General features: G+C 52.7%; 11 protein-coding genes across 11 annotated transcripts; 5 read left to right on the top strand and 6 right to left on the bottom strand.

Moving 5' to 3' along the window:
• Positions 1 to 1,862: 1,862 nt before the first annotated feature.
• On the bottom strand, positions 1,863 to 2,100 carry M436DRAFT_79516 (uncharacterized protein; the record flags this gene model as incomplete). The annotated part of the gene is made up of 2 exons (XM_013575080.1): positions 1,863 to 2,007; positions 2,060 to 2,100. 2 exons carry the CDS (start codon positions 2,098 to 2,100, stop codon positions 1,863 to 1,865), a joined length of 186 nt encoding a protein of 61 aa, XP_013430534.1.
• A 533-nt stretch (positions 2,101 to 2,633) lies between these two features.
• M436DRAFT_39877 (uncharacterized protein) lies at positions 2,634 to 3,638 on the bottom strand (the record flags this gene model as incomplete). The annotated part of the gene is made up of 2 exons (XM_013574632.1): positions 2,634 to 3,073; positions 3,128 to 3,638. The coding sequence occupies 2 exons, from the start codon at positions 3,636 to 3,638 to the stop codon at positions 2,634 to 2,636; spliced, it is 951 nt and encodes a 316-aa protein (XP_013430086.1).
• An 874-nt stretch (positions 3,639 to 4,512) lies between these two features.
• M436DRAFT_70631 (uncharacterized protein) lies at positions 4,513 to 6,107 on the top strand (the record flags this gene model as incomplete). The annotated part of the gene is made up of 6 exons (XM_013574970.1): positions 4,513 to 4,564; positions 4,762 to 4,845; positions 4,901 to 4,988; positions 5,044 to 5,418; positions 5,551 to 5,934; positions 5,987 to 6,107. The coding sequence occupies 6 exons, from the start codon at positions 4,513 to 4,515 to the stop codon at positions 6,105 to 6,107; spliced, it is 1,104 nt and encodes a 367-aa protein (XP_013430424.1).
• Positions 6,108 to 6,380: 273 nt separating this feature from the next.
• M436DRAFT_40594 (uncharacterized protein) lies at positions 6,381 to 7,406 on the top strand (the record flags this gene model as incomplete). The annotated part of the gene is made up of 3 exons (XM_013574750.1): positions 6,381 to 6,626; positions 6,681 to 7,014; positions 7,102 to 7,406. The coding sequence occupies 3 exons, from the start codon at positions 6,381 to 6,383 to the stop codon at positions 7,404 to 7,406; spliced, it is 885 nt and encodes a 294-aa protein (XP_013430204.1).
• Positions 7,407 to 7,588: 182 nt separating this feature from the next.
• On the bottom strand, positions 7,589 to 7,936 carry M436DRAFT_79512 (uncharacterized protein; the record flags this gene model as incomplete). Its single annotated transcript, XM_013575079.1, has 1 exon — positions 7,589 to 7,936. One exon carries the CDS (start codon positions 7,934 to 7,936, stop codon positions 7,589 to 7,591), a length of 348 nt encoding a protein of 115 aa, XP_013430533.1.
• A 497-nt stretch (positions 7,937 to 8,433) lies between these two features.
• M436DRAFT_70628 (uncharacterized protein) lies at positions 8,434 to 8,829 on the top strand (the record flags this gene model as incomplete). Its single annotated transcript, XM_013574969.1, has 1 exon — positions 8,434 to 8,829. One exon carries the CDS (start codon positions 8,434 to 8,436, stop codon positions 8,827 to 8,829), a length of 396 nt encoding a protein of 131 aa, XP_013430423.1.
• Positions 8,830 to 9,004: 175 nt separating this feature from the next.
• On the top strand, positions 9,005 to 9,370 carry M436DRAFT_40143 (uncharacterized protein; the record flags this gene model as incomplete). Its single annotated transcript, XM_013574681.1, has 2 exons — positions 9,005 to 9,230; positions 9,288 to 9,370. The coding sequence occupies 2 exons, from the start codon at positions 9,005 to 9,007 to the stop codon at positions 9,368 to 9,370; spliced, it is 309 nt and encodes a 102-aa protein (XP_013430135.1).
• A 311-nt stretch (positions 9,371 to 9,681) lies between these two features.
• Positions 9,682 to 11,216, bottom strand: M436DRAFT_40001 (uncharacterized protein; the record flags this gene model as incomplete). The annotated part of the gene is made up of 3 exons (XM_013574652.1): positions 9,682 to 10,387; positions 10,442 to 10,730; positions 10,784 to 11,216. 3 exons carry the CDS (start codon positions 11,214 to 11,216, stop codon positions 9,682 to 9,684), a joined length of 1,428 nt encoding a protein of 475 aa, XP_013430106.1.
• Positions 11,217 to 11,951: 735 nt separating this feature from the next.
• M436DRAFT_79509 (uncharacterized protein) lies at positions 11,952 to 12,715 on the top strand (the record flags this gene model as incomplete). The annotated part of the gene is made up of 3 exons (XM_013575078.1): positions 11,952 to 12,378; positions 12,430 to 12,528; positions 12,579 to 12,715. The coding sequence occupies 3 exons, from the start codon at positions 11,952 to 11,954 to the stop codon at positions 12,713 to 12,715; spliced, it is 663 nt and encodes a 220-aa protein (XP_013430532.1).
• Positions 12,716 to 15,884: 3,169 nt separating this feature from the next.
• M436DRAFT_70649 (uncharacterized protein) lies at positions 15,885 to 17,530 on the bottom strand (the record flags this gene model as incomplete). Its single annotated transcript, XM_013574975.1, has 3 exons — positions 15,885 to 15,908; positions 16,033 to 17,124; positions 17,522 to 17,530. The coding sequence occupies 3 exons, from the start codon at positions 17,528 to 17,530 to the stop codon at positions 15,885 to 15,887; spliced, it is 1,125 nt and encodes a 374-aa protein (XP_013430429.1).
• Positions 17,531 to 18,181: 651 nt separating this feature from the next.
• Positions 18,182 to 20,200, bottom strand: M436DRAFT_61516 (uncharacterized protein; the record flags this gene model as incomplete). The annotated part of the gene is made up of 5 exons (XM_013574883.1): positions 18,182 to 19,035; positions 19,088 to 19,345; positions 19,396 to 19,815; positions 19,870 to 20,098; positions 20,189 to 20,200. 5 exons carry the CDS (start codon positions 20,198 to 20,200, stop codon positions 18,182 to 18,184), a joined length of 1,773 nt encoding a protein of 590 aa, XP_013430337.1.
• Between the last annotated feature and the right edge of the window lie 1,484 nt (positions 20,201 to 21,684).

Below are 21,684 nucleotides of genomic sequence, written 5' to 3'. Positions count from 1 at the left end.
ACAGTACAGAGCTGTGAGCGCGTGTCAGAATGCATTTTGATGGTATCGATCGCAGGCATCATTGATATTCGATGTCATGATAGCAAGCGTACTCCGCTACACATCCAAACTTTGTTCAACTGCTGCTATGCTGACACCCCTGATCATATCGCGAAAAGATCCAGGACCATCGCACGTGACTGTACCTCAGTCGAGTCACGTGAGGCGTTCAGTGCTTACTGCTTTTGTCTAGCTGGGAGGACGAGTCTCTCGCGTTTCCCGCCTCTCGAGCGCCGTGAAGCAGGAGAAGAAACGCCATATCCTCTGGCCAAGTCTTGAAGATATCGGTATCTTCGATCGATTGCTACTTTCTCGACTGCAACACTACTTTCTGCTTCGTACAGCCTCGCGAGGAAGAGCATTGCTTTGCCCATGGGAGGGATCTGTTGTCGAAAGGAAGCACCCAGGAACGCGAAGGAAGATAGGCATGATGCTCAGCGCCAATTCCGCACAACATCTACTCGCATGTTTGGTCATCGCTGTGTGTGGAACATGGCACCATCGATATGTGACATGACATGGCCGGCGAATTGGCCAGATCACTTGAGTGTGCGAGAAGCCATGGAGCGGTGAGATACGAGCCATATGTTGGCTGAATGCGCGATGGTCTCTCCATTGTAAAGCATCGATCGGAGCCAGTCTTGAGTTTCGACGCAGCTTCAGTGTTTGCTGTTTCTCGAAGATGTGGAAGCTGATGATATCGACGGTCGAGATGTGACTGATGCCGAAGGAGATGCTTCGCGGCGCTCCGCGGACGCACCTTGCCAGTCTTGATTCTTTGACGCAGCCTTGGCTTTGGTCGCAAGTTTGTGCTGTGCTTGAGCTTTTGCGAAGGCAGACCCCGAAGGTTCCCTGAGAAACAGTGATCCCAATAGGCCATTGATGCCTTTCTTCTTCTTTTGATCATCCATTAGACTGTTGCCTCGTCCGGTCGAGCTTCGTGGTTGATTGTTTTGTTTGTCGAGCATGATAGTCGAATTTTTTTGTTAGACTACCCGCGTCCAAAGAGTCACTATGTCACTATAGAGGTCAAAGAGGGACCAGAAGCCGGGGGATAACCTCTATCTTGAGGGTTCCACACGGCAGACATCTGACAAGGATTGCAAGGTACAAGGGCTCGATTTGCAGCTGAATTCGCCGAGTCAGCAAGCCACACGATCCGCCAAGTTTGGAGACGTGTTTCTGACAAGGATGCATGCTGGACATGTTCGCTTACTTGCCGAACAGCACGCCGGAAATTCATCTTGTTGTTTTACGTGGAGGCAATCGCATCTGTTCTATGGTTGCTCAATTCATGTTCAACTGTCTCAAGCCAGCGGTTGGCGATCAAGGACGCCTTCGGAAAGGCAGAGCCGTGAGTATCGACTAGCAGCCACCTCAGAGACTGCTGCCCACAATGCGTAACCTGGACAGTATCGCATCGGCGGAACATTGCAATAGAGTGCTGTTTGCATCTCTTGACTTTGTCCAGATGGGATCCAACCATGCTCCAAATTGCGATCCAAAAGACTACACTGTGAATGATTTACATGTAAGCGGCGACGGACCTGCACAATGCCCGAACGTTTGGGGATGTCACCCTACGGCTACACGAGGACACGGAAGGCGAGCATCGAAGTTCAGTCGTGTAGACCAGTATGTGATTGTGGAGGTCTGTTTGTCTACTTGTTTCGTTCGGCGATGCCACAGGATATTGGGTCGAAGAGAGACCAAGCGAGAGCCCGGCTCCACGCGGCTGTTCAGCGATTCGATATATGCTACCCTCTGCCGCCTGCATATGACCTGCCAACGATAGCCTTACGAGGCCATCATCATGCTCATCATCAAGCCTTCCAAGTTGGCGAGGCCAGACGTGCGGTCCATTCGTTCAAGCTGCTGTCCCATGCTTCAATTTCCTTGTCGAAGCCAACTTCCTCAAGACTGACAAAGTTGGTCTGGAAAGCGTCAAGATCTTCAGCAGTGAGGCGCCTATTTCTGTCAGGATCAATCATGTCAGTGCTCGTCTTTAACATCGACATACTTGTGTGCTGGGCCTAAAGGGCCACTTTCCTCGGAGGCCATACTGATGGCTGGTTCCCGACTAGCGTGCAAGGTTGGCTGGATTGTACAACCGAGGCGTTCGACTCTGATCGAGTAGGTCAGTGACAATGTGCAATGCTTGGATCGAATCGACGATTGGCACCTCGAGTATCAAGGTTATAAGGAAGATAATCAAGATTCAGGAGCTGCGGGTTGAAGAGGGAAACAGAAGTGAGCAGAAAGAGAAACTCAAGTCGCAACCCTCGACTGCGATAGCAAACGAGGAAGTCGTCGCAACTGTGTGGTAACATATAGAAAAGAGTGAACCAACAGTGAAGTGAGCAAGAACCATGCAGTCCCTTCACTCTTCTTCGGAAACCGTCGGTGAAAGAGCTCGTAGCAACAAGGAGTAGTGAATAAAGGATCTGTACATCGTGTGAACCTATGGTTCCTTCCAGAATAATTACATTAGCTTGAGACGCGACAAGCTGTATCATGCCTCTTTGAAGCGCCGAAGCGTGAAAAACCAGAACACTTACACCATACGGCGGATGTTGGCAGATGTTGCTAACGCTCTAGGCCTTGCTCGTTGTGCCTTTCCACGGTTCTCCATAGTCTAATGACTTCTTGAGCTTTGCCAGTCTCTCGCCTTTCTCTGTCCACCTCTCTTCCAGCCAGTGGGTGATCTCACTATCCGTTTCGGGCAGAGAGCTAAGTTCATAGCGGTGAACGTGAGCATACATTCGATATCTCTGCGACAAATTTGGCTGAAACACAGTTTTGAAGAAAGAAGGTGGAGACATGAACTTGTCATCCTCGGCGTAAGCGATCGTGACATCGTATACGGCTTTCACATGAGACGTTTTGCGCAGTTGCTGCACAGTAGCGACAAACCCTCTTGGGCGAGGATGCAAAGTGTGTTGAGGCAGTGATTTTTGGTTGGCTTCACACCAACGGACAGCTTCTGCATGCTTCTTGGGCCTGTAACGTGTCCCTTCGCTGAAAGAAATAAGCCCTGGGAAGAGTTAGTCATTTCAATGCAATTTGGTGTTGCGGGAAAGTTGCGTACAGATAGGCCAGCGGCCTTTTTTGATACCACTGAACAAACGTTCCATCTCTTGCTTATCCTCGGACCACTTGCGACTGACCAGTGGCATACCCATGACCATCAGACCCCAGCCCAGAACAGGAACCCATTTGAGCGTGTTCTTCGCAAACCACCGACAGCGGCCCAACATGGCGGTACGAATGGCCAAGGCTTGGATAAGGTAGAAATCGGACCATTCGACATGGTTTGCAACAAGGATTGCACTTTCTCCAACAGGCAGCTCATCTCCAGCCAAGATGATATGCGCGCCATTTGAATCCTCGCAAATGCGCTGCACACCGCGCCATACTCCCTCTGCAATGGTAGATGCCGTGTGGTAGGTGGAGGTGGGGAAGAGGAATGCGAACGGAAGCAGACAAGACAGCAGAAGGTCGGCGATCAGAAGATGGGCGAGCCAGGGTCCAAAGGTCAGAAAAACAAAGCGCAAGGACAAGAACAAGCAAGCAAGGATTTGCCTATTCAGGGAAGCCATGGCCAAGGGGCTTCCAAACACAAGGCTGCACCTGGCTGTACAGCAGAAGTGTTACGTTGTTGGAGCGTCACCGCTGCTGGGGCCAAGGGTGGGGTGGAACTTGATTGCGAAGAGGAGATGGAAAGATGCTTCGGCGGGACGGCTCGCTCAGGCGGCGCGACATCAAGGCACGGAAAAGGGCAAACACTAGATCGCTTATGGCTCTGGAACCATTGCTGGCTCCACTCTGGCGCAACATGGCCGTCCTCTCATCTCTCTTGTCTGCCATGGCCCTCGGTTTTTGCTCTTCTCTGCCATTTCCTTGAGAGCCACCGCATCAACATCTCGACACACGGCATAGCGGAGGAACGCGTGGGTCGAGCAGCAGCTTCTACAGCAACCACAACGTCCGAGGCGTGCTGTCTTTCTGAGACTTGTCTTGTCTCTCCCTGGCCAACGGTTGACACCTTCCGCTGTTCCTCTGCGGCCATCACCTGCCCTGCCACGAATTCGGCCGAATCGAGAGCTGGTGTGATCGCGCTCGCGTCGCGCAAACCAGACGAGCCCACACTTATACCCATCTTGATCCCCAGAAAGCACTTCGTCCTATAATTTTCGTGCCTAAATGTTTTGAAAATCGCTGTAAGTCGCACGGTCGTCCATTCTTAGTCCCACCTGCCTGCCACTCTCAACCTGTGGTTTGGCGTCTCAGGAAAAGCTTCGTCGTCTAGCATGACAAATGAGACTGGACTTGTACGGCTCTCTCCGTGCCAGTTCCAGATCGTCATTGATCTGTTCATAACGACTGACCTCTCCCCAGGCGTTCCAGACCGTCGCGATTCGCCAGCGCCCTTTCGATAGTCAAATCTTCTGTACCGACAGTCTTGCGCTAGACATGTCGGCTTCCAACGTTGGTCCCCAGGCACCGAGTAGTGCTCATGATCTGGGTATGTTTCCGTGTTTTATGTATATCATCGACCCTCCCCCTCCCGCCAACCCCAGTTTTGTTCCCTTCCTGCCCCTCCATACCTCTTGTCGTCTACACCGCGCCTTGCCTGCATCATGGCTCAGGTCTCGATGCAATCCATGTCGCCGGACGAGCCACTTCCCGACAACAGCGCGGCGCTGACCTATACGTCTCCAGAGAGCCAGCATTCTTCTGAGAGGAGCCCGCTCTCAAATTTTGGGTTCCTGAAAACCCTCGGTCTCGATAAGAAGCAAACAAAAGGTATGTTACGCCTAACCATCATTGCAGCAAACTTTGGTCTCTTACGCACATGTAGATGGAGCAGCCCCAAAACGTCGCGGGCCCAAGCCCGACAGCAAACCTGCCTTGACCCGTAGACAGGAACTGAATAGACAAGCCCAGAGGTACGCCAGTTGATTCTCGGCTGATTGTTGTCACTCGGTATCTAATTCGTTGCAGAACACACCGAGAACGCAAGGAAATGTACATCAAGGCTCTCGAACATGAAGTGCTCCGCCTCAAGGAACTCTACGGATCTAGTGTGTCGGATCGCGACGCTGTCGTCAACGAGAACAAGCGTCTAAGAGAGCTTCTCCTGGCCCACGGCGTTCCGCTCGATAGCCTACAGTCGCTCCCGGCAATGCGCGGCATGCCTGCGTCGTACAACGGCAGCTCCAGCGGCAGTATCTCTGGCAGCTACCGTCAAGATTCCAGCACTGGCGATTTCAGCCCCCCTCCTCTCCGCTCTCAGGACTCCAAGCCCATGGCTAGTGCAGGCCAACTGCCCGGCCAGCATCTGGACTACGACCAGATTGGCATCGACTTTGTCTTGACGTACGACTCCCAAGGCCAGCCCTATAACAGGGCAGCCTATCCCTCACCCCCGCCGAACCAATAGTTCACATGATTATCGCACTGCCGCTATTGTATCGTCTCGCGACTGGGCTGACGTGGTCCTTTGCGTAGTCTCGAACGGCCCTGTATGGATCACCTGCAATACCTCGTGGTCCGCTCACACAACCCCGAGGGACAACCATTCCATCACCCCATGGAGAGACCCGATGACATGGAGCACGAACACATGTGCGGCCATGCACTGATGGCGACGTGTCCTCCACCGTCGCACATCATGAACAAGCCTGGAGACCCATACGGTCACAGAATGCCTGATCTGAAGGCTCCAGATCTCATGAAGCTGTTGGACCTTAGCGCACAGCTGCCCCTTGAGGGTGAGCTCACGCCCGTCATGGCGTGGATGCTGGTTCTGCAGAACAGCAGGGTTTCGGAGATGACGGCTCACGACTTTGAGCTTGTCAAGGCCGACCTTGCTGGAAAGGCCAGATGCTACGGGTGAGTGATGATATGGTGCGAGATTACGAAACGTCAAGTTAACAAAATGCAGCTTTGGAGCCGTCTTGGAAGAGTTCGAGGTCCGCGATGCTCTGAGCAACCTCTTCATTGCAAAGGAGAACATGTCAGTCAACCAGGTTACCATGGCTCAGCAGCCAATCGAGGCTTATTGATCGGTTACGGAAATGGCGTTATAGGTTTGGGCGATGAAAACTAGGGATTCGCAATTCATGATGATCAAGATAAATTATATACCTGGTAGTTGTTTTTGAACAATTGGCAATTACAAAACAGATTGAACCCGATTGCTATAAATACTTGGGGATGAAGCTCAAAAGGAAGGTACCCCACAGAAGCTGCGCGTAACAACGTCACAGGGACCCCTCGCAACAAACACTCGCCCCTCTCAAAGAAACAAGACACCAATCCTCGATACTCACACAATCATGGCTTCAGCACACGATCTCAGTGCATGGGACAAGGATGGCAGAGTCTTTCTCTTTACATCCTTGACCTCGGGCTCCTCACACATCATTACGGCAACATCGCGTGTCGAGACAATCCTCAATGCCAACAGGATCCCCTTTATGGCCATTGACACGGCGACAAATGAATCGGCCAAGCGTCTCTGGGGCCGTCGGTCTCGTGGCAAAAAGTTCCCTGCCCTGGTCAAGGAGGGCTTTGTTCTAGCTGTACGTTGGCCATGTGCTTTGCGAGCCGCAATCTTCTGACGCTGCTCCATCTAGGACCTCGAAGAAGTCGAAGAATGGAACGAGTTTGGCGAGATCAAAGAGAACATCGGCGACATCACCCCTATCGGTTCTGCCCCTGCACCAGGCGGTGAGGCAGTCACCACCCGAGCCACCATGCATCCTACCACTCAACCTCCTGCCCAGCTCCCCATCAAGCCCACCGCTACCGCCGCTACCAAGTCAGCCGAAGACAAAACCGAACCTCTTCAGTCGCCCATGGCAGATCCGTCGATGAAAGAGGCCGCTGCTCAAGCCGCCAGTATAGGCGCCGCACGCAAAGGTCCTACACCCGGCATCAACGACACCAAGGTTGCCCCTCTGAAATCGAGTCTGGTCGAAGCAGACGCCGCCACCAAGCCTGAGACGATGAACTCGTCGTCTGACAGCAAGCTCGAGAGCATCCACACCGCCCAAGACACCGCCGCCCAGGCTTCCGACGCGCCAGCACCCGAAAAGACAGAAGAACCCTCGACGACACCGTCCTCTGCACCTTCAGCGCTCGTCGAGTCAGACGATGTTTCAGCTACAGCCACTCCTGCAGGATCTATGGTACGAAAGCACAGGGGAAGCAGTGTCAGCATCGCAGACCCGGAGACGATCAAAGAGCTTGAGAAATCTGTCGCTATTCCTGAAGACGAAGACGAAGACGAAGAGCAACCAGAGACACAAGATCAAGAGGCTGCTGTCGCTGAAAAGGCATCGGTCAGTGTTCAAGATTGAGTCCTTTGATTCTATGTATCGAGTTGTTCTTTCAGCCCCATCATGTTGCATAGCGTCTTGATTTTTTAGTGCTGCACAGAATTTGATATGGATATGTACAGACATTGTTCCTTTACAAGTGCAATATGTACAAGAAGCGTTCCATCATCCAAGCAAGGTTTCCTCGAACTTCTTCTCCAACCCTAAGCGCTCCTCTCCCCAGTGTATCGACTTCTCAAATTCCCATCTTCAGGAGCCAGCTCGGGAGCGGGTATGATGCCAACGTGGGACACCTCGGAAGAGTTTGTTGATTCGGCAGGAGGATTGGCGTGTTTCCACCATTGTGTGTGCTCGTTTCGACCATCTCTGATGGCATATCCGTCCCTTCTTCCACGGCTCGAGCAAGTGTAGCGGAACAGAATCCAGATTGCTATTGCGAGAGCAACCAGGCTAACTACGCTGAATGTAATGATGATGGCCAGAGCGACCTTTGGAACGTGGATGGGCTCTGAAGATGTCCCGAGGTTGAATGTCGGTGTTGGTGTGGCCATGACTGTAGCTTTGGGCGGTTGCTTATATATACAGGTCCGAGTACACTGTTTTGCTTAGAGGAATATATACTGGCAAAACGTGCTTCATGCTGGCTAGTCCTTTCAAGTGGGACAGGGCATTGAAATAGAGTCTGTAAAGTGCCAGGTTGTCAAAACAAAGAGGACAAAGAAACGTGGTATAGTTGTCCTCGAGGTAGATGTCTCATGCGTGCTCAAGACATGGCGCTAGATCAAATGATCTTGACATAGCATGTATCAGAATCTAATGATCAAGACAGCAGGTTGTGAGCAGACTACTGCTTGCTGGTTCTTGCTATACAAGAACATGGAACGAGGTGTGGAGTCGTCAAAAAGCAAGAAATCTGAACAAAGAAAGTGCATGCCGCATGGAGAAATCAGCAAGAGCCGGAAGCAGGGAAACGTGTGCAAAGAGTATAAGAACCACAGTCGTGTGGCTTGAGGAAAGTAGCAGCACATTTACAGGCAGCGAAGGAATCATGTGCTATCACAAACTGTACATCTTCACGACGTGCGGGCATTCGTGCATGAGCAAGCAGCCTCTGATCATGTGCAGACATGCATCAATCTCGCCAGTGTCGACATATTCGTCCGGATGCGAGTTGAAAACACATCCCTACCAGTGCAACAAGATCGAAAGCCTCTGCTATTCATGTCAGCGTCGACGAAGCGAGCTTATGGGGCAGCTCGAACAACAGCAGGTGGTGCGATTCAACGAGTGGCAGTGGAAAGTCAGCTACAGCGCACCGCAAGCAATGCTAGGAGAAAAAGACGCAATCGACAGAAAGGTTGAAAAACACGCAGAAAAGATGGCGATCAAGAAGGAAAAGAGCAAGTCGGGAAGGTTGTCTCTGAGAAAGTCCAGCAAGAAGTAAAGTAAAATGCGACGCTGTGATTGGCCAGAGACTCGCGACTGCCGGACTTCGCGCGCTTCCTTGGGCGCAGTGACGGACCAGTGAAAGCAGCGACGACGGCGACGAGAGAAAGACGACGACCTATCTACACCAGATCAGTTCAATTCTCACACACGCACACACACGATCGCCCAAGATGCCTACACCCGAGTCAATCCAGTTCCGCATGCAAAAGCCCACGGTGCCGCCAACATTCGAGGGCGTCGACTACGACAACAACTTGCAGCTCAAGGCTGCCCAGGATGCCGTCCTGCGCGAGCAATGGGTCCAGAGCATGATGGCCCGCCTGCTCAGAGAGGAGATGGGCAAGTGCTACTACCGCGAGGGCGTCAACCACCTCGAAAAGTGCGGTGCCCTTAGAGGTTTGTATCCCGCGTCGTCCACCACTGCCTGTTCCAGTCGTCTGACTCTCTCGGCAGAGCGCTACCTCGAGCAATTGAAGCACGCCAAGGTCAAGGGATACCTCTTCGAGCAACAGAACACCACCCCTAGCCGCTCATAAACACCATACCCCGACCATCCTCCCCATCCGACACACAACCAGCCTCTCCACCCGCCTACGTCGACCACCCTTATCCTCCGTGTCGACCACCTTCTCCTTTCTTCTCTCGAGCCTTCAACATGCCGTCACATTCTATCAGTCATTCACGCCCCTCGTACCCTCACACTCGACACTTCTGGAAACCCTCACTCGCATATCAGGCCACAGGTCAACAGGCAGGCACAAGAAATCAACATTGTCTGCTTTGCAAATGTATACATGACTCCGAAATGTTTACCCTCTTGTATCCCAACCGTCCGCTTTCAATATAATCATGACTCCTTCTTCTCCTTGTCCTCATTGTCCTTCTCCGTTCCCGTAATCTCCTTCTTCTTGGTCTTGAGGAATGAGAAGGCTCCCGACACTCCGTCCTTGAACTTCTCCCAGTTGTTGCGGTTGAGCCTGTTGCTCAATTGTCGGTAGTTGTACATTTCTCCCCAGCAGTCTCTGCCCCACTCGCAACCTGCCATGTTGACGACAAAGTCACGGTCGTGCTCGTGATAGTGGATGTTCATGTCTTCGCCGTTGTCTCCACAGGCGCCAGGTGGGAAGCTGTTGACCTTGCGTTGCGGGATAAAGGCAAGGTGTGGTCGCACCCACGGCTGGTTGGTGTACATGTATTCCAGCGCGTCTTGCTCCTTGTGTTCCCATTCCATGTGCTTTTGCTCGTAGCCCACAGGATCCCACCATATGTCGAGCAGACGATCCGTCCACGCCGAGCGCTTGACGAAGAAGGAACCCAGGTTGAAGCCACCGCAGTCCTGGGGCACAATCAGGTTGATCGAGTCGGCCTTGCCGTCTCCGACGGGCGAGAGACTTTCGGGATCGAGATGGGCTCCCGTCAGAGGGTGCGAGATGTTGAGAGGGTTGTAGTCGTTGATGTCGCGGTAGACGTTGTCGTTGAGGTTATTGAAAATATGCTGCTGCAGCGAGTACGATGGTTCCATGATGAATGTGTTGAGATCCAGCCACCAGAACCTGCAATGCATCAGTAAGGCTTCGCTCTCGTTCTTTTCGGGCATCAGAACTCACCACTCGGCGTGAGGGTATTTGCGCATGGCGTTGCGAATTGTGTCGACTTTCTCCCAGCTCTCTCTCCACTCGTGCGCATAGCGTTTCTTTGTGCTCATATCGACAATCTCCAATTCATAGCCCCATCGGTGCACGTAGTTTTTCTTGTTGCGCACACTATCGCGCTCAATGGCCCACTCGCGAGGCCCCTTCCATTCCATGACACCTCCTCCCATGTTGGCTGCAAGGATGACGACAAACTTGCTGCCGCCGCCCAGCCATGAACTCTTCTTGTACCAATAATGTAATGCTATTATCGTGTCAGCGGGCTGAGATCTAGCTCTCTCGTGTCGGCTGACTTACGGGTGGTGTAGAAACAAATGATAAGCAAGACAAGGACCAGTACCAGAATGAAACGAGATTTTGATCTCTGCATATGGTGACCAAGCATCGACTTGAAGTTTGCAAGATAGCCTCGTCGTGCAGGGGACCATCTGGCTCTGTTCATCTTCTCCTTCTCGGCCTGACGCTCGTCTTTGGGGGCGTTGTTGAAGAAGGGCAGGCTCGCCGAGATGTTGCGCATGTGCTTGGTCAAGAAGCCTGAGCCGGTATCTTGATATGCTGGGTATCCGTTGACTTGGTGGCTTCGTGCTTGGGCGGAGGCCCAGGTGACCGAGTGGTTCTGGCTGTAGGACGTGACGGGGGTGGAGCTTCTGCTCTGAGCGAAGTTGGCATTGAGTCCGGGACTGGCCCAGCCACCGCCTCGTTTGGGCGAAGGCGAGCGTGAGAGCGACATGGCGGGTGGTCTAGTGATGTGTGGACGGGCTCTGTGTGATCAGATTCGGGGGCTAGCGCATGGCGGACGATGGCCAGAGAGAAAGAAGCCACCGGACGTCTGGTCCTTGTGTTGCGTCGCAAAGGAATCGTCGAGCAGAGTAAGTACCGGGCGGGAAAGAAAAGCAGTCTCAACGGCCAAACAATGAGAGTCCCAGGGGCTGCTTGTTCTCTCTGCAGCTACGTTTAGCTTTTGGTTACTTTCGGGGGCGCTGCTTCCTGCCAGATTGAGCGCCTTGGCGGTCCTTGTGCAACCGAACTCCTATCACTCCTTCCCTGCAGACTCCAGTATTTTCCATGCCGTATGCTCCGGGGCTACTGATGTATGCTTGTGCACTTGCCATATGTCTGGCTACCCACCATCAGTCATCCGCCTGAGCCCTGTACAGACATCCAAAAAAGCTCATCTCTCTAGCCAAGGACCCTGAAACTATATAGCTATGATCCCTTGTTCTCACCTGTAATCCATCCAAGATACGAACTGCCGTGTCACTCGATGCTGTCCAATTGACCCTTGTGTGACGCACGTGTTCTGTCCGTTATGCTTGACCTAGGTGCAGAAACTCATCAACCACTCAACCATACATTTCGATCGGCTCTGTCGACGACAACAAACAGGCAGTCAGAAAATCCACACTGATCAGCAACAACCCACTCATATCCTATCTACCTATACCAACACATCCATCTCACAAATATGCCGCCCCGCCCACACGATCCTTTCAATGATGCACCCCGGCGTCCTACCACTCACACCACAAGTCACTTGCACGATACATACAGTTCTGGCGGCCATGCCTTGCGGGCTAACTCCGCCGCGCGCAACCTCTTTGCTCCAGCACCCCCACGACGTCCTACTGCTGCCGCTCCTTCATCAATCCACCTAAATGAACTGGTTCTCGAAGACTCGGACGATGCAGGAGACAGGATGAGTAGGCGTGCAGCCGCTGCTGGCAGGGCCACCCGGACCAGAAGGACCAGAGCAGCAACCGAAACGACCATCGAGCCAGACGAAGAGAACCATCCTGAGCCTCCTCGAGATATGGTCGTGAGAGATGGAAGAGGCAACTACTTGCACGAGGCTCCTGCTCTAGGTGAACAGATTAATGGTGCGGAGGATCAAGGTATGAGCTCCTATCACCCTCTAGACTCGACTTCGTGCTGACAAGCCAAAGACCTCGAAGACGAACGGCGCCTGACGAGTCTTGTGCAAGAGTACTGGGCATCTGGAACTGCTGCCGGTGGAAGGAATGGCAAGAGATGGGACGAACATGGTCTGTCCTCTGCGTCGTCTTTCATTTCGCTAGCTGACAAACAATCTTAGAACTCGAAAGACCTAAAGCAGAAGTCATGACCCGACTGCGGGACTCCGTAGGCAAGACCCTCATCAACGAGCAATGGAGGTATGAGCCTAGCGATTACATGAAAGCATTGCTTGTCGAGAACCATGGACGCGTTTGATCACCGTTCCTCCACTTGCAACCTCGCTTGATACCCCTAAGTCATTCAGAGCAAGAAATTCACAAATGGTGAAACACAATTGAAGTTCAGCGCGGCGTCGACAAGTCAGTCGGTTGGTTACAATTTCTCCCACAAACTAGTATATCAAATTGCTTGTCCAACCACTAATCGCTAAGCTCAAATGCATCGTCGGCGGTACCTGTTCCTGCCTTGATGTTATTGCTGACAGACATGTCCTCTTCGTCTTCGGTTTCTTCATCTTCCTCGTCGAACTCTTCGAGCTCCTGTTCACTGTCATCTTCTTCCTCTCCCCCCTCAGAATCTTCTTCGTCAAAAACCTCCTCATCCTCGAAATCTTCGGGATTCTGAGCGTACCCTCCTAGGTACCCTTCGCCTTCATCGTCAGCGTGTTCACTATCTTCCCCTTCGTCGTCGTCGTGGTCGTCATCGTCGTCGGCAATTGCGCCTGTGTCGAGCATGTCGTTGACTTCAAAGGTGCTTTGATCCGAGCGTAGGACGTGTTGCAAGTCTTCGGTCTCATCATCTGATCCTAGGTCAACATACTCGTTGATGGCTTCCTGAGCCAGGCTTTCAAGGCCGTTTCCATGTCCATTGACGTCTGGTTCGGAAAGTGCTGGGTCCACAGACTCGTCGAAAAAGGTTGGCGCGTACTGCCAAGCTGAGTCTTCTGGGGCTTTGTGCAAAGCAGCGAAGTGGACCATGCTGTCTGTCGCTTGAGCATCTTGTCCGTCGAGCTGAGTAGGAAGGGAAGAGATCTTGCCAGTCGCGGCCGATAAAGCCATCAGGCCTTCACCGGCTGAACGGCTTGGAGACCGAGGAACCCTGGGCGTCGAGACTTGTGACGAGCTTCTTGACCTGGACTGGATCTTCTGTTTCGCCTTCTCGATGGCAGCGTGATACTGCGCCCGTGGCACGAAACGGCTTTCCCTCAATCTATAAGCAGGGACGTCTGGCGATGCTGTGCCGAGGTTTGCGGAGCGAAGACGAGCAAGTTCACGAGCGCGCTCCATCGACGGCGATGTCAACGAGCGGGCCGCTTCCTCCTTGCGCCTAGCATCATCTTTCTGGATTTCAGACTTATACCACGTACTCGAATCTGCCATGGCTTGTCTCGCTGCCCGAGCTCGAGCGAATAGCTCTTCATCGTCTTGCCGCGCCTTGGAAAGTGGCTTAGTGCTTGCTGTACTGCTGCCGAGAGCTCTAGTAGCATCGTTACGAGGGGCAGGGGGCCGTGCAAAATCTGTCGGGCGAGTAGCTATAGCCGATGGCGGTGTCTGTGACTTTTTGCTTGGCGGCTGTGCTTCTGCTTGAGCCTCTTCACTGTCCTCCCTCGATCGTTTCCTGGCCTGAGACGCATTCGTGTCCCCTTCAGGCTTGATGCCCATGGCCTTTAAGCGGAAATAGTTTGACCGAGAAGGTGTGCTGGATATAGCTGGGCGGTTCTGAGAACCAAGCATACTGAAACCGAGGAAGTTTGATCGTGGCGTCGCAGCTGGCTGTTTCTTCTTCGGGGTTTCTAGGTCGATGTTATCCAGACTCTTCAGTCTCTTGTTTACGTGGACTTTGCTTGTCGCTGCTCCTGTGTCATCATCGAGAAGAACCTGGGCATCGTCCCGAGGGACTTGACTAGCTTGAGAATTGTGCAGGCTTGCCCCTGAATTCGCAGCTGACCTCGTAGACTTGAGGAAATCATCGACAGCGTCCTTCTCTGCAGCAAGCTTCCTTTTCAGCTCGCGCGCACTCTGGTCCTTCTTCGCACGTTTGCGACGCTCTCTACCCTGACGGGCCAGTCTTCGTCGCCAACATATCTCGCGCCACCTTTTGCCAAATCTGTAAGAAAGCGTCTCTCTTCTGAAGGTATCCGCGAGTTCACGAATACTTTCCATATATAACTCGTCGTAGACTCCCATGACGGTCTGACGAGCATGGTATTCGACAAATTGTCTAATCAACCCTCGGTCAGCGTCTAAGACAACTTCCCTAGCGAGCTGCTCAAGTATCTCATTTTTGGATTTCTTGAGCTTGGGTGGAGGGGCAACAGGTGTCTGTGATACCGGCTGGGAACAAGGCTGGAATAGAGATGCACTCGTAGTTTTGGGTGTCTTGCTTTCGTCTTCTGAAGAAAATGACTGTGATAACGGGCTCGGCTTTTTGGGCTGAGAAGGCTGACTGAAACTGAGCTGCGGGGACTTTGGCGCGAAAGGAGATGCATTGAAGACCGATACTCCAGGAGTTCCATTGAATGTAGCTGGAGAAGACGCAGCTTGAGAGAAAGCAGGTTCTTCACTCGGGATGGTAGAAGGTTTGCTGAAGAGAGAAGCGGATATTTGTGGAGGTTCCGTCGGTTGTTGTCTTGGGTTCAGTGAGCTGCCTGCATCACTTGTGATGGAAGAAAAGTTGAAAGGGCTCTTCGAAGGAGCCGGTGACGGCTGTGAAGATTGTACAACCGTCTCTGAAGTAGAGGAGAAGCTGAATGAGGGTTTTGGTTGCGGTGGAGCTTGAAAGAGGGATGGTGCCGGAGCGGCAACGGATGCAGTTTGCTGACTAGCGCTTGAACCAGAAACTCCCCATGATGGTAGACTGCTCACAGAGCTTGCAGATTCACTAGCCTCTGCTTGTGGAGGTGAAGACTTCAATGGTGCCTTATCATTGACGGCGGCAGGTTTTGCGAAGGAGAAGAAGTTGGCAGGCCGCTTATATGATGAGTCCGTGCTAGTGGCAGTCTCGGTTACGACGGCGGGTTTCGCGAAACCGAAGGGGTTCGAAGAAGAGCTGATGCCTTCACTACTAGGCTGCTGGCCAAAGACGGAGGTTGAAGTAGACGTAGGAGCAATAGTAGATGCCTCTGGGGGCGTCGGGCTGACAGAGGGCTTTCCAAAACTGAATTCAGTTGATGTCGAAGGCTGGCCAAAGCCGGAGGACAGAGGCTTTGGTTTAGCAAGGAGTGACGGCGGCTGAGCTTCTCCAGGCGCTTTGTTCGTAGCAAAGGGACTTGCAAAAGGCGATGACGGCACTGCTGCTGCTGCTCCAAAAGGCGATTTAGACGGCCCCTCCGGGATGAAGAGAGAGTCAGGGTCCTCTTCAACTTGACTATCTTCTGCTTGATCATCCATGTCATCTTCCATTTGACTGTCAAAACTCTCATCGATCAAGCCTGAGCTTTGTGCTTCTGCTACAGTATATCCACCTATCACAGCAGAAAAGTTGCGGCCCATACGCTTTGCCTCGACCAGGGCTTCAGAGAAAGTCTGATGGTCTAAACCAGGAGTCTCCGATGGGAAGCTTTTGCCCTTGACCGAATCCAAATCCAAAAAGGTCTCGCCTCCAGAGGTGGATTCCTTGAAGACAAAGCCAAAATGCTGACAGAAAGTTTCGGTCTGTTCAGTGTCGTCGAAGCCAAGGATATGGGTCATCAAAGATAGGGTGAACTCAAAGACGTGGCCCTTGAATCCACGCCAGATGGCGTTCAAGGTGGTCCGCCGCACAAGCTTGAAGTATATCTCCGAGACACAGGCCATGAGGTAAGAGACTTTGTTGGAGCGAACGAGGTCGAAGAAATGGGCCCAGTCTTCTCGAGCAACAGTGTAAGCAGCGCGAGGTTTTAGCGGGCCTTGAGGATCGACGATGTTTGAAGCGGCAGAGTTGAGGTCAAGAGCGATCCTTACACGCCTGTCAGATTTGACAGAGATGGGCCAGGTGTTGACTCTTTCTTCCAGATCGGGTGTTGGGTCCTGGGCTTGGAAAATGATGAGGTATGCGCGGAACTCGGCCTCATTCTTGCACTCGACGCGTCCACGCGAGTCATCGTAATATTGCATCAAAGACAAGAGGGTACGGTCGAGCTGCTCTCGCTCCTGATACCAGTCGTATTTGTCGTAGGGCTTATCTGGAACGGCGAGCTGATGCAGTGATAGGATGTGGAAGCGGGCAATGCGTTCGTAGCATTCAATGGCAACTTGGACATCGGCGGGTTTTGTGATTTGCTGAATAGAAAAGTCGTTGCGGACGGCGCGAGTTCGATCCCAGACAAAGTGATGTACGCTGCCCAATGATTCGGCATTGGCGACCTTGTCATTGAAGAGGAAGTCGACGGTATTCTTGAGGGCACTAGGAGGGCGCAGGTCTGACGGCAGTTGCTCGTCAATGCCAGCTGCGGCGCGTCTGAACTTCTTTACCATACGCTGCTCATCGGGAGCACCTTGATCGTCGAGCTCGGGACCCCAGACATCCTTTTGCACAATGCGCTCAAGACGTTCGAATTCTGGACACATGTCCGGACAGGTTCCTACGGGGGTGATGGCCTCAGCCAGGGTGCGCGGCTTGTCGGGGTCGGCCAGGAAGCCTTGGGCAATGGCGTGGATGCGTTCTTGCTCGCGCCGCTTCTTGAGCTGTAGCGTGCGTCAGAGATTATCAGCCATGGAACGGTGGGGAGGATCGTACAGCCTGGAAGCGGTCGGCGAATGAGGACGAGGACGAGAACGAAGATGAGACATGGCTCGACGGTGCTGGTGTTTGTACTTGGGCCGGGGCGGCGAAGGGCGAAGGTGTTGGCGCAGGTGTTGGCTTTCCGCGTCCTCTGCCTCGTCCTCGCGGAGCATTGCTACCACGGAAAGACGCTTTGCCTCCTCTTTCACTAGTCGCAGCTCCTGTCTGAGCATTGAAGCGGACCTGATTGTTTCCCCTGGCGTGTGGAGCGAAGGACGGACGCGTTGTCTTTGTCGCAGCTGGGGCTCCGAATGGTGATGAACCGCGACCGCGACTGCTGCTTCCTCTACCGGCACTGACGAACGACATGGTTGTCGCGCTGTCGCTATGTCTGCCAGAGCATGGAGCGTCGTCGGCTGCCGCTGCTCTCTCGTCGTCGCAGCGCTACAATGTCGACGCTGCTTTCAAATGTTGCTGTGCACCGAGAACGCCCGCGCGCATACCCTTGAACTGTACGCAAGCGGAAATCCACCTTGCGGACATGTCATTTTGCCAAGCCCTGTTTTTGCATGTGCTTCAATCTTCCTCCGCTCTGCCTGCTGTACCTACTCGTACCTACTTGAGTAGGAACACATCATCGCCATCATGAACATGTCAAGAGTCAATTCCGTCTAGAGATGCACTTTGTCCTATTAACTCGCTATCTGCTGTTGTCGATATCTTCAGTTCTTCGACATTTCTCGTTATCCATGTTCGTGCTAATCATTAACCTGTCCGAACAAAGGAAATTCGTCTGCAAAGAGAAGGAAACATCGACATTAAGCACACACTGCTAACCGTGCGAAGCAATTACCATCAGCCGTCTCCGCGTGCCTGCTTCGTCCACGGAGCCACATGCAATTTCATCAAAATCGTCACTCTCGTTGTTGTCGTGCTTGTCGTCATCGTTGCCGTTCTTTTCTTCTTGCGCCATTCTTTTCTTCATCCTCTCTCATATTCAAAAGTGTACCGCTTCGCCTCTCAGAGCCAGCCGGTGTACATCTCCTGGTGCGGCGCACCCGTGTAACCAGCTTGAACGTGCTGTTCGAAGCCATCGTGGGCGTAATGCATCCTGGAGCCTTGGTACATTGCCTGTTGGTTATCATTGGCCGCCGTGACTGCTGTTTGTACAAACGGCGTCGGCATGGCCATCTGGTGCATGTTTCCGAACCCAGTATTGTGGGACACTGCTCCGGTCATCACTTTACCAGGAAGTGCCGCTGCTTGAAATGGCACAAAACCGTGGCGGTAATCGCCCCAAGCTTGATTGCTGACGTCTGCAGTGGCTAACTGACCTTGACCATGACCCATCGATGTAGCTCCATACCATGGACCTGGAGCACCAGCATACTGAGGTTGGTGATATACCTCTGGTGTTTTTTGGACCATCGCCGTGCTGCCACCCCATGACGGCCCATAGCAAGTCATTTCCTCGCTGGCCGGCACTGATCCGAGGGGGGCTGTCATTGGCTCATCTGCAGGATCAAACTTCATGTCTGGACCTTGGCTGGAACTGGGTCCAGCCACTGCGACTTCCTCCCTGGGAAAGGATCCGTTGAAGGGCATTCGCTCGAGAGCAGCCTCCTTGAGTAGCTTGACTTCCGAGTACGAAGATGCCGATCCAAGGTCGTCTGCTTGTTCCTCGGATTTTGGTGACATGGCATAGGTTTCCGAGAGAGAATTTGTGCACGCCATTGTGGATGAACGAACAGCAGGCGAGTCTTCTTCGTCCTCACTGTCTGGTTGGTCGCTCTGGCTCACAGATGCTACAGCTTGAGAGCCTGCTGGAACCCAACCAGCACCAGCAGTGAAGCTTCTTTTCTGATTTGGCGGACCTGCATCATAGTCAGATACGACAATCCTGGACGGGAAAGTGTGTCAACATACCCATTCTGTGACGTAGCATCTGCTCATCTTCGGCTACTCTGTAGATCTGGTTCAGGTATCTTCTTCGCATGGCTGCTTTGTCTGGGTTGCTACCTTGCACCTCCTCCAGCTTGTTGACTGGGAAAGCATCTTTCAGAAATCCAACCCAATTGCGGTCTTTGATCTTCTGAGGAACTTCTGACCCTTTGCCATTGGATTGGATCCACTCTTGCTCGGTCCAATGCAGCCTGAGCAGGTGGACTAAGAGGTAAGTACGCTCTGTGCACGGTCAGCCGAATGCATCGAGTTGACATCTAGGAGGAACGCACCCGTCTTCCTTGTATGGTCAGGTTCTTTGTGTCGACACAAATCAACATCAGGCCAGAACAGTGGGATCCTTGGACCGTCAGGGCGTGGTCGACGTCGCTTCTGACTCTGGTCTGCTCTTGGGTTGCTATCCACGTAGGGAAAGTTGGCTTGCTTCTTTGGGCAGATGGCCTTGATCCATGCCTTGGCGATGACCTTGGTTGCAAGCTGCTGGATTTGTGTGAAACGCATTTTCAAGAAGTGGATCACCTCATCTTGGTTGGCAATGTGCAGAGTAATTTGCATATTACCATGGTTTGACCAGGGTTCATCTTCGTCCTCTCCATCAGAAGAGTCCTCAGAAGCAGCGGCTCCTCGCCTTGACGCGTTTTGGTGCAGATTGTCACTACGCTGTGCTGACTCCTCTTCGATTTGCAGAATTCCTGTCGTTTCGTCAGATACCAATACCATACAAGGTCTGAGATCAAAACACATACTTGATGCTCGAGGATCTAGTATCGATTCAGATGCTGTGATTGGCGAAGAGCCGTCGTTGTTGATGCAAACCTGGTAGATCCTATCCAAGACATGTGGGGCAAGGTGGTCCAGTCGATTCGCAACAAACTTCTTCTTCTTCACTGCAGCAGAGTCGTCACGGTTCAGCGTGATATTTCTTGGTCGATCTAGGAAGAGAACTTGATTCCTCGACGATGTTATAGGGCGGTACTGGAACAGTCAGCAGTGGCATGTAACATGAAACATAAAAGGAGTTGCTTACAGAAACGGTAGAGGCTGAAGCTTTGCCCGCCTGCTTACCAACCCCAGCATGTCGGTCGTACCTAGTCGCGGTCTGAGAGCTCGAGACCATGTCTGAATCACGACAAGACGTCTTGTAGCATAGAGCTCCACCCCTGTAAAGAGATGCAAGGGACTGATCAGTTCTCTACCCAATTAACAAAAAGTCAAAACGGACGTTAGCGGGACGATGATCTCGGGAGGGGATTAAGCTCACCCTCGTGCGGCCAAAAACTGCCAGGTGTTTGGCTTTCCTAGCGCGTGTCGCGCCTGAGCTTTGTTCGACTACAACTGGTCAGCCAGGTGCTCAAAACCGAAGATGGGCGCTTCTGTTCGAAACCGTATCGACGACAAGGAGACCAAAAATGTGACGAGAACTTGCAAAACAAGGACGTGAGACAGAAGGGGCTCCTTTTGGGACGAGTCGGACACCCCGAGGCCTTGTCGACGCCACCAGGCAATGATGGGTTGATAGGCGCGACAGCGAAAGGAACGGCAGCACAAGGAAAAAGCGTCGACTAACCGGATTGATAGGCTGAGAATGCCACGATCTGGTGCGGGGTTCAGGCAATCCAGAGGCTGACCTCGGTGGTGTGTCTTCACGCGGCGCTACAACAACAGCTGTCACTCGCCTTGTTTTGCCGTCGGGAAGGAATGATTCGAGAAGGAAGCAACAAAAAGACACAGCAGGAGGAACAGGAGAAACGAGACGAGGGAAAAACGGAATCAGGTTACAAAGCCTCTTGCAGAGAGAGCCGCTCCCGAAGGATTTAATAAATTCATCAAAGATGAATGAACAGCAGCAATACGACAGATCCCAAATACCATCAGTTCGGTTCGTCTGCGAGACGAGCAGAGATTGTCCTGCTCTGAACATCGGCCCCGATAATTTTCTGCCTCCCGAGTTTATAGATTGGGGTCCAGCGCCTCGCGAACCGCTTGACCTTTCGTCTCGCTTGGTCTCTTTTTCCTTGATCGATGCCGAAAGCAAGCATGCATGGCACTGTCTTCACAGCCCGTCAGTCCCGATCTGCAGACTGAGGTTCGGGTGGGAACATGTTCCCCGCCTGGACCTGGCGCAAGCCTCGATCTGTCGTTGAGAGACAAGGACAGCAGGCAGGTCCGGGCTTGATGAAGGATGTTTGCTCTTGGTTACACGACATCGAAGATGCGTCGGTTGAATTCCATCAGGGGACCCTGACAGTCAGACCCCATGAGCCGCGCCGCCCCGGCATGCATACTCCACCAGAGCCATACTGCTTCGGGCAAAACTAGCAACAGACCCCGGTTGCGATTCGAAAGATCTATCATCTGCATCTCTCCAACAAGACCAGCGTCTGGATAGTCCTTGTATCTTGGGTGCTTTTGGAGGAGCATGTGTTTCAGATGTTTTGTTTGACCTGGTTGAAGCTCTGCGGGTCGGGCCACAGCCGATGTCCTTGGTGCTGTAGCTTTGCGAGATCTGAGCCACTAAGCATCTCGGGAGCCGCCCGGTTAGTACCTCCTTGCAGCAGACA

This window comes from Aureobasidium namibiae (genome assembly GCF_000721765.1).
Source record: "Aureobasidium namibiae CBS 147.97 unplaced genomic scaffold scaffold_3, whole genome shotgun sequence".
NCBI lineage: Eukaryota > Fungi > Ascomycota > Dothideomycetes > Dothideales > Saccotheciaceae > Aureobasidium > Aureobasidium namibiae.
This window is presented reverse-complemented; position numbering and strand designations above follow the sequence as displayed.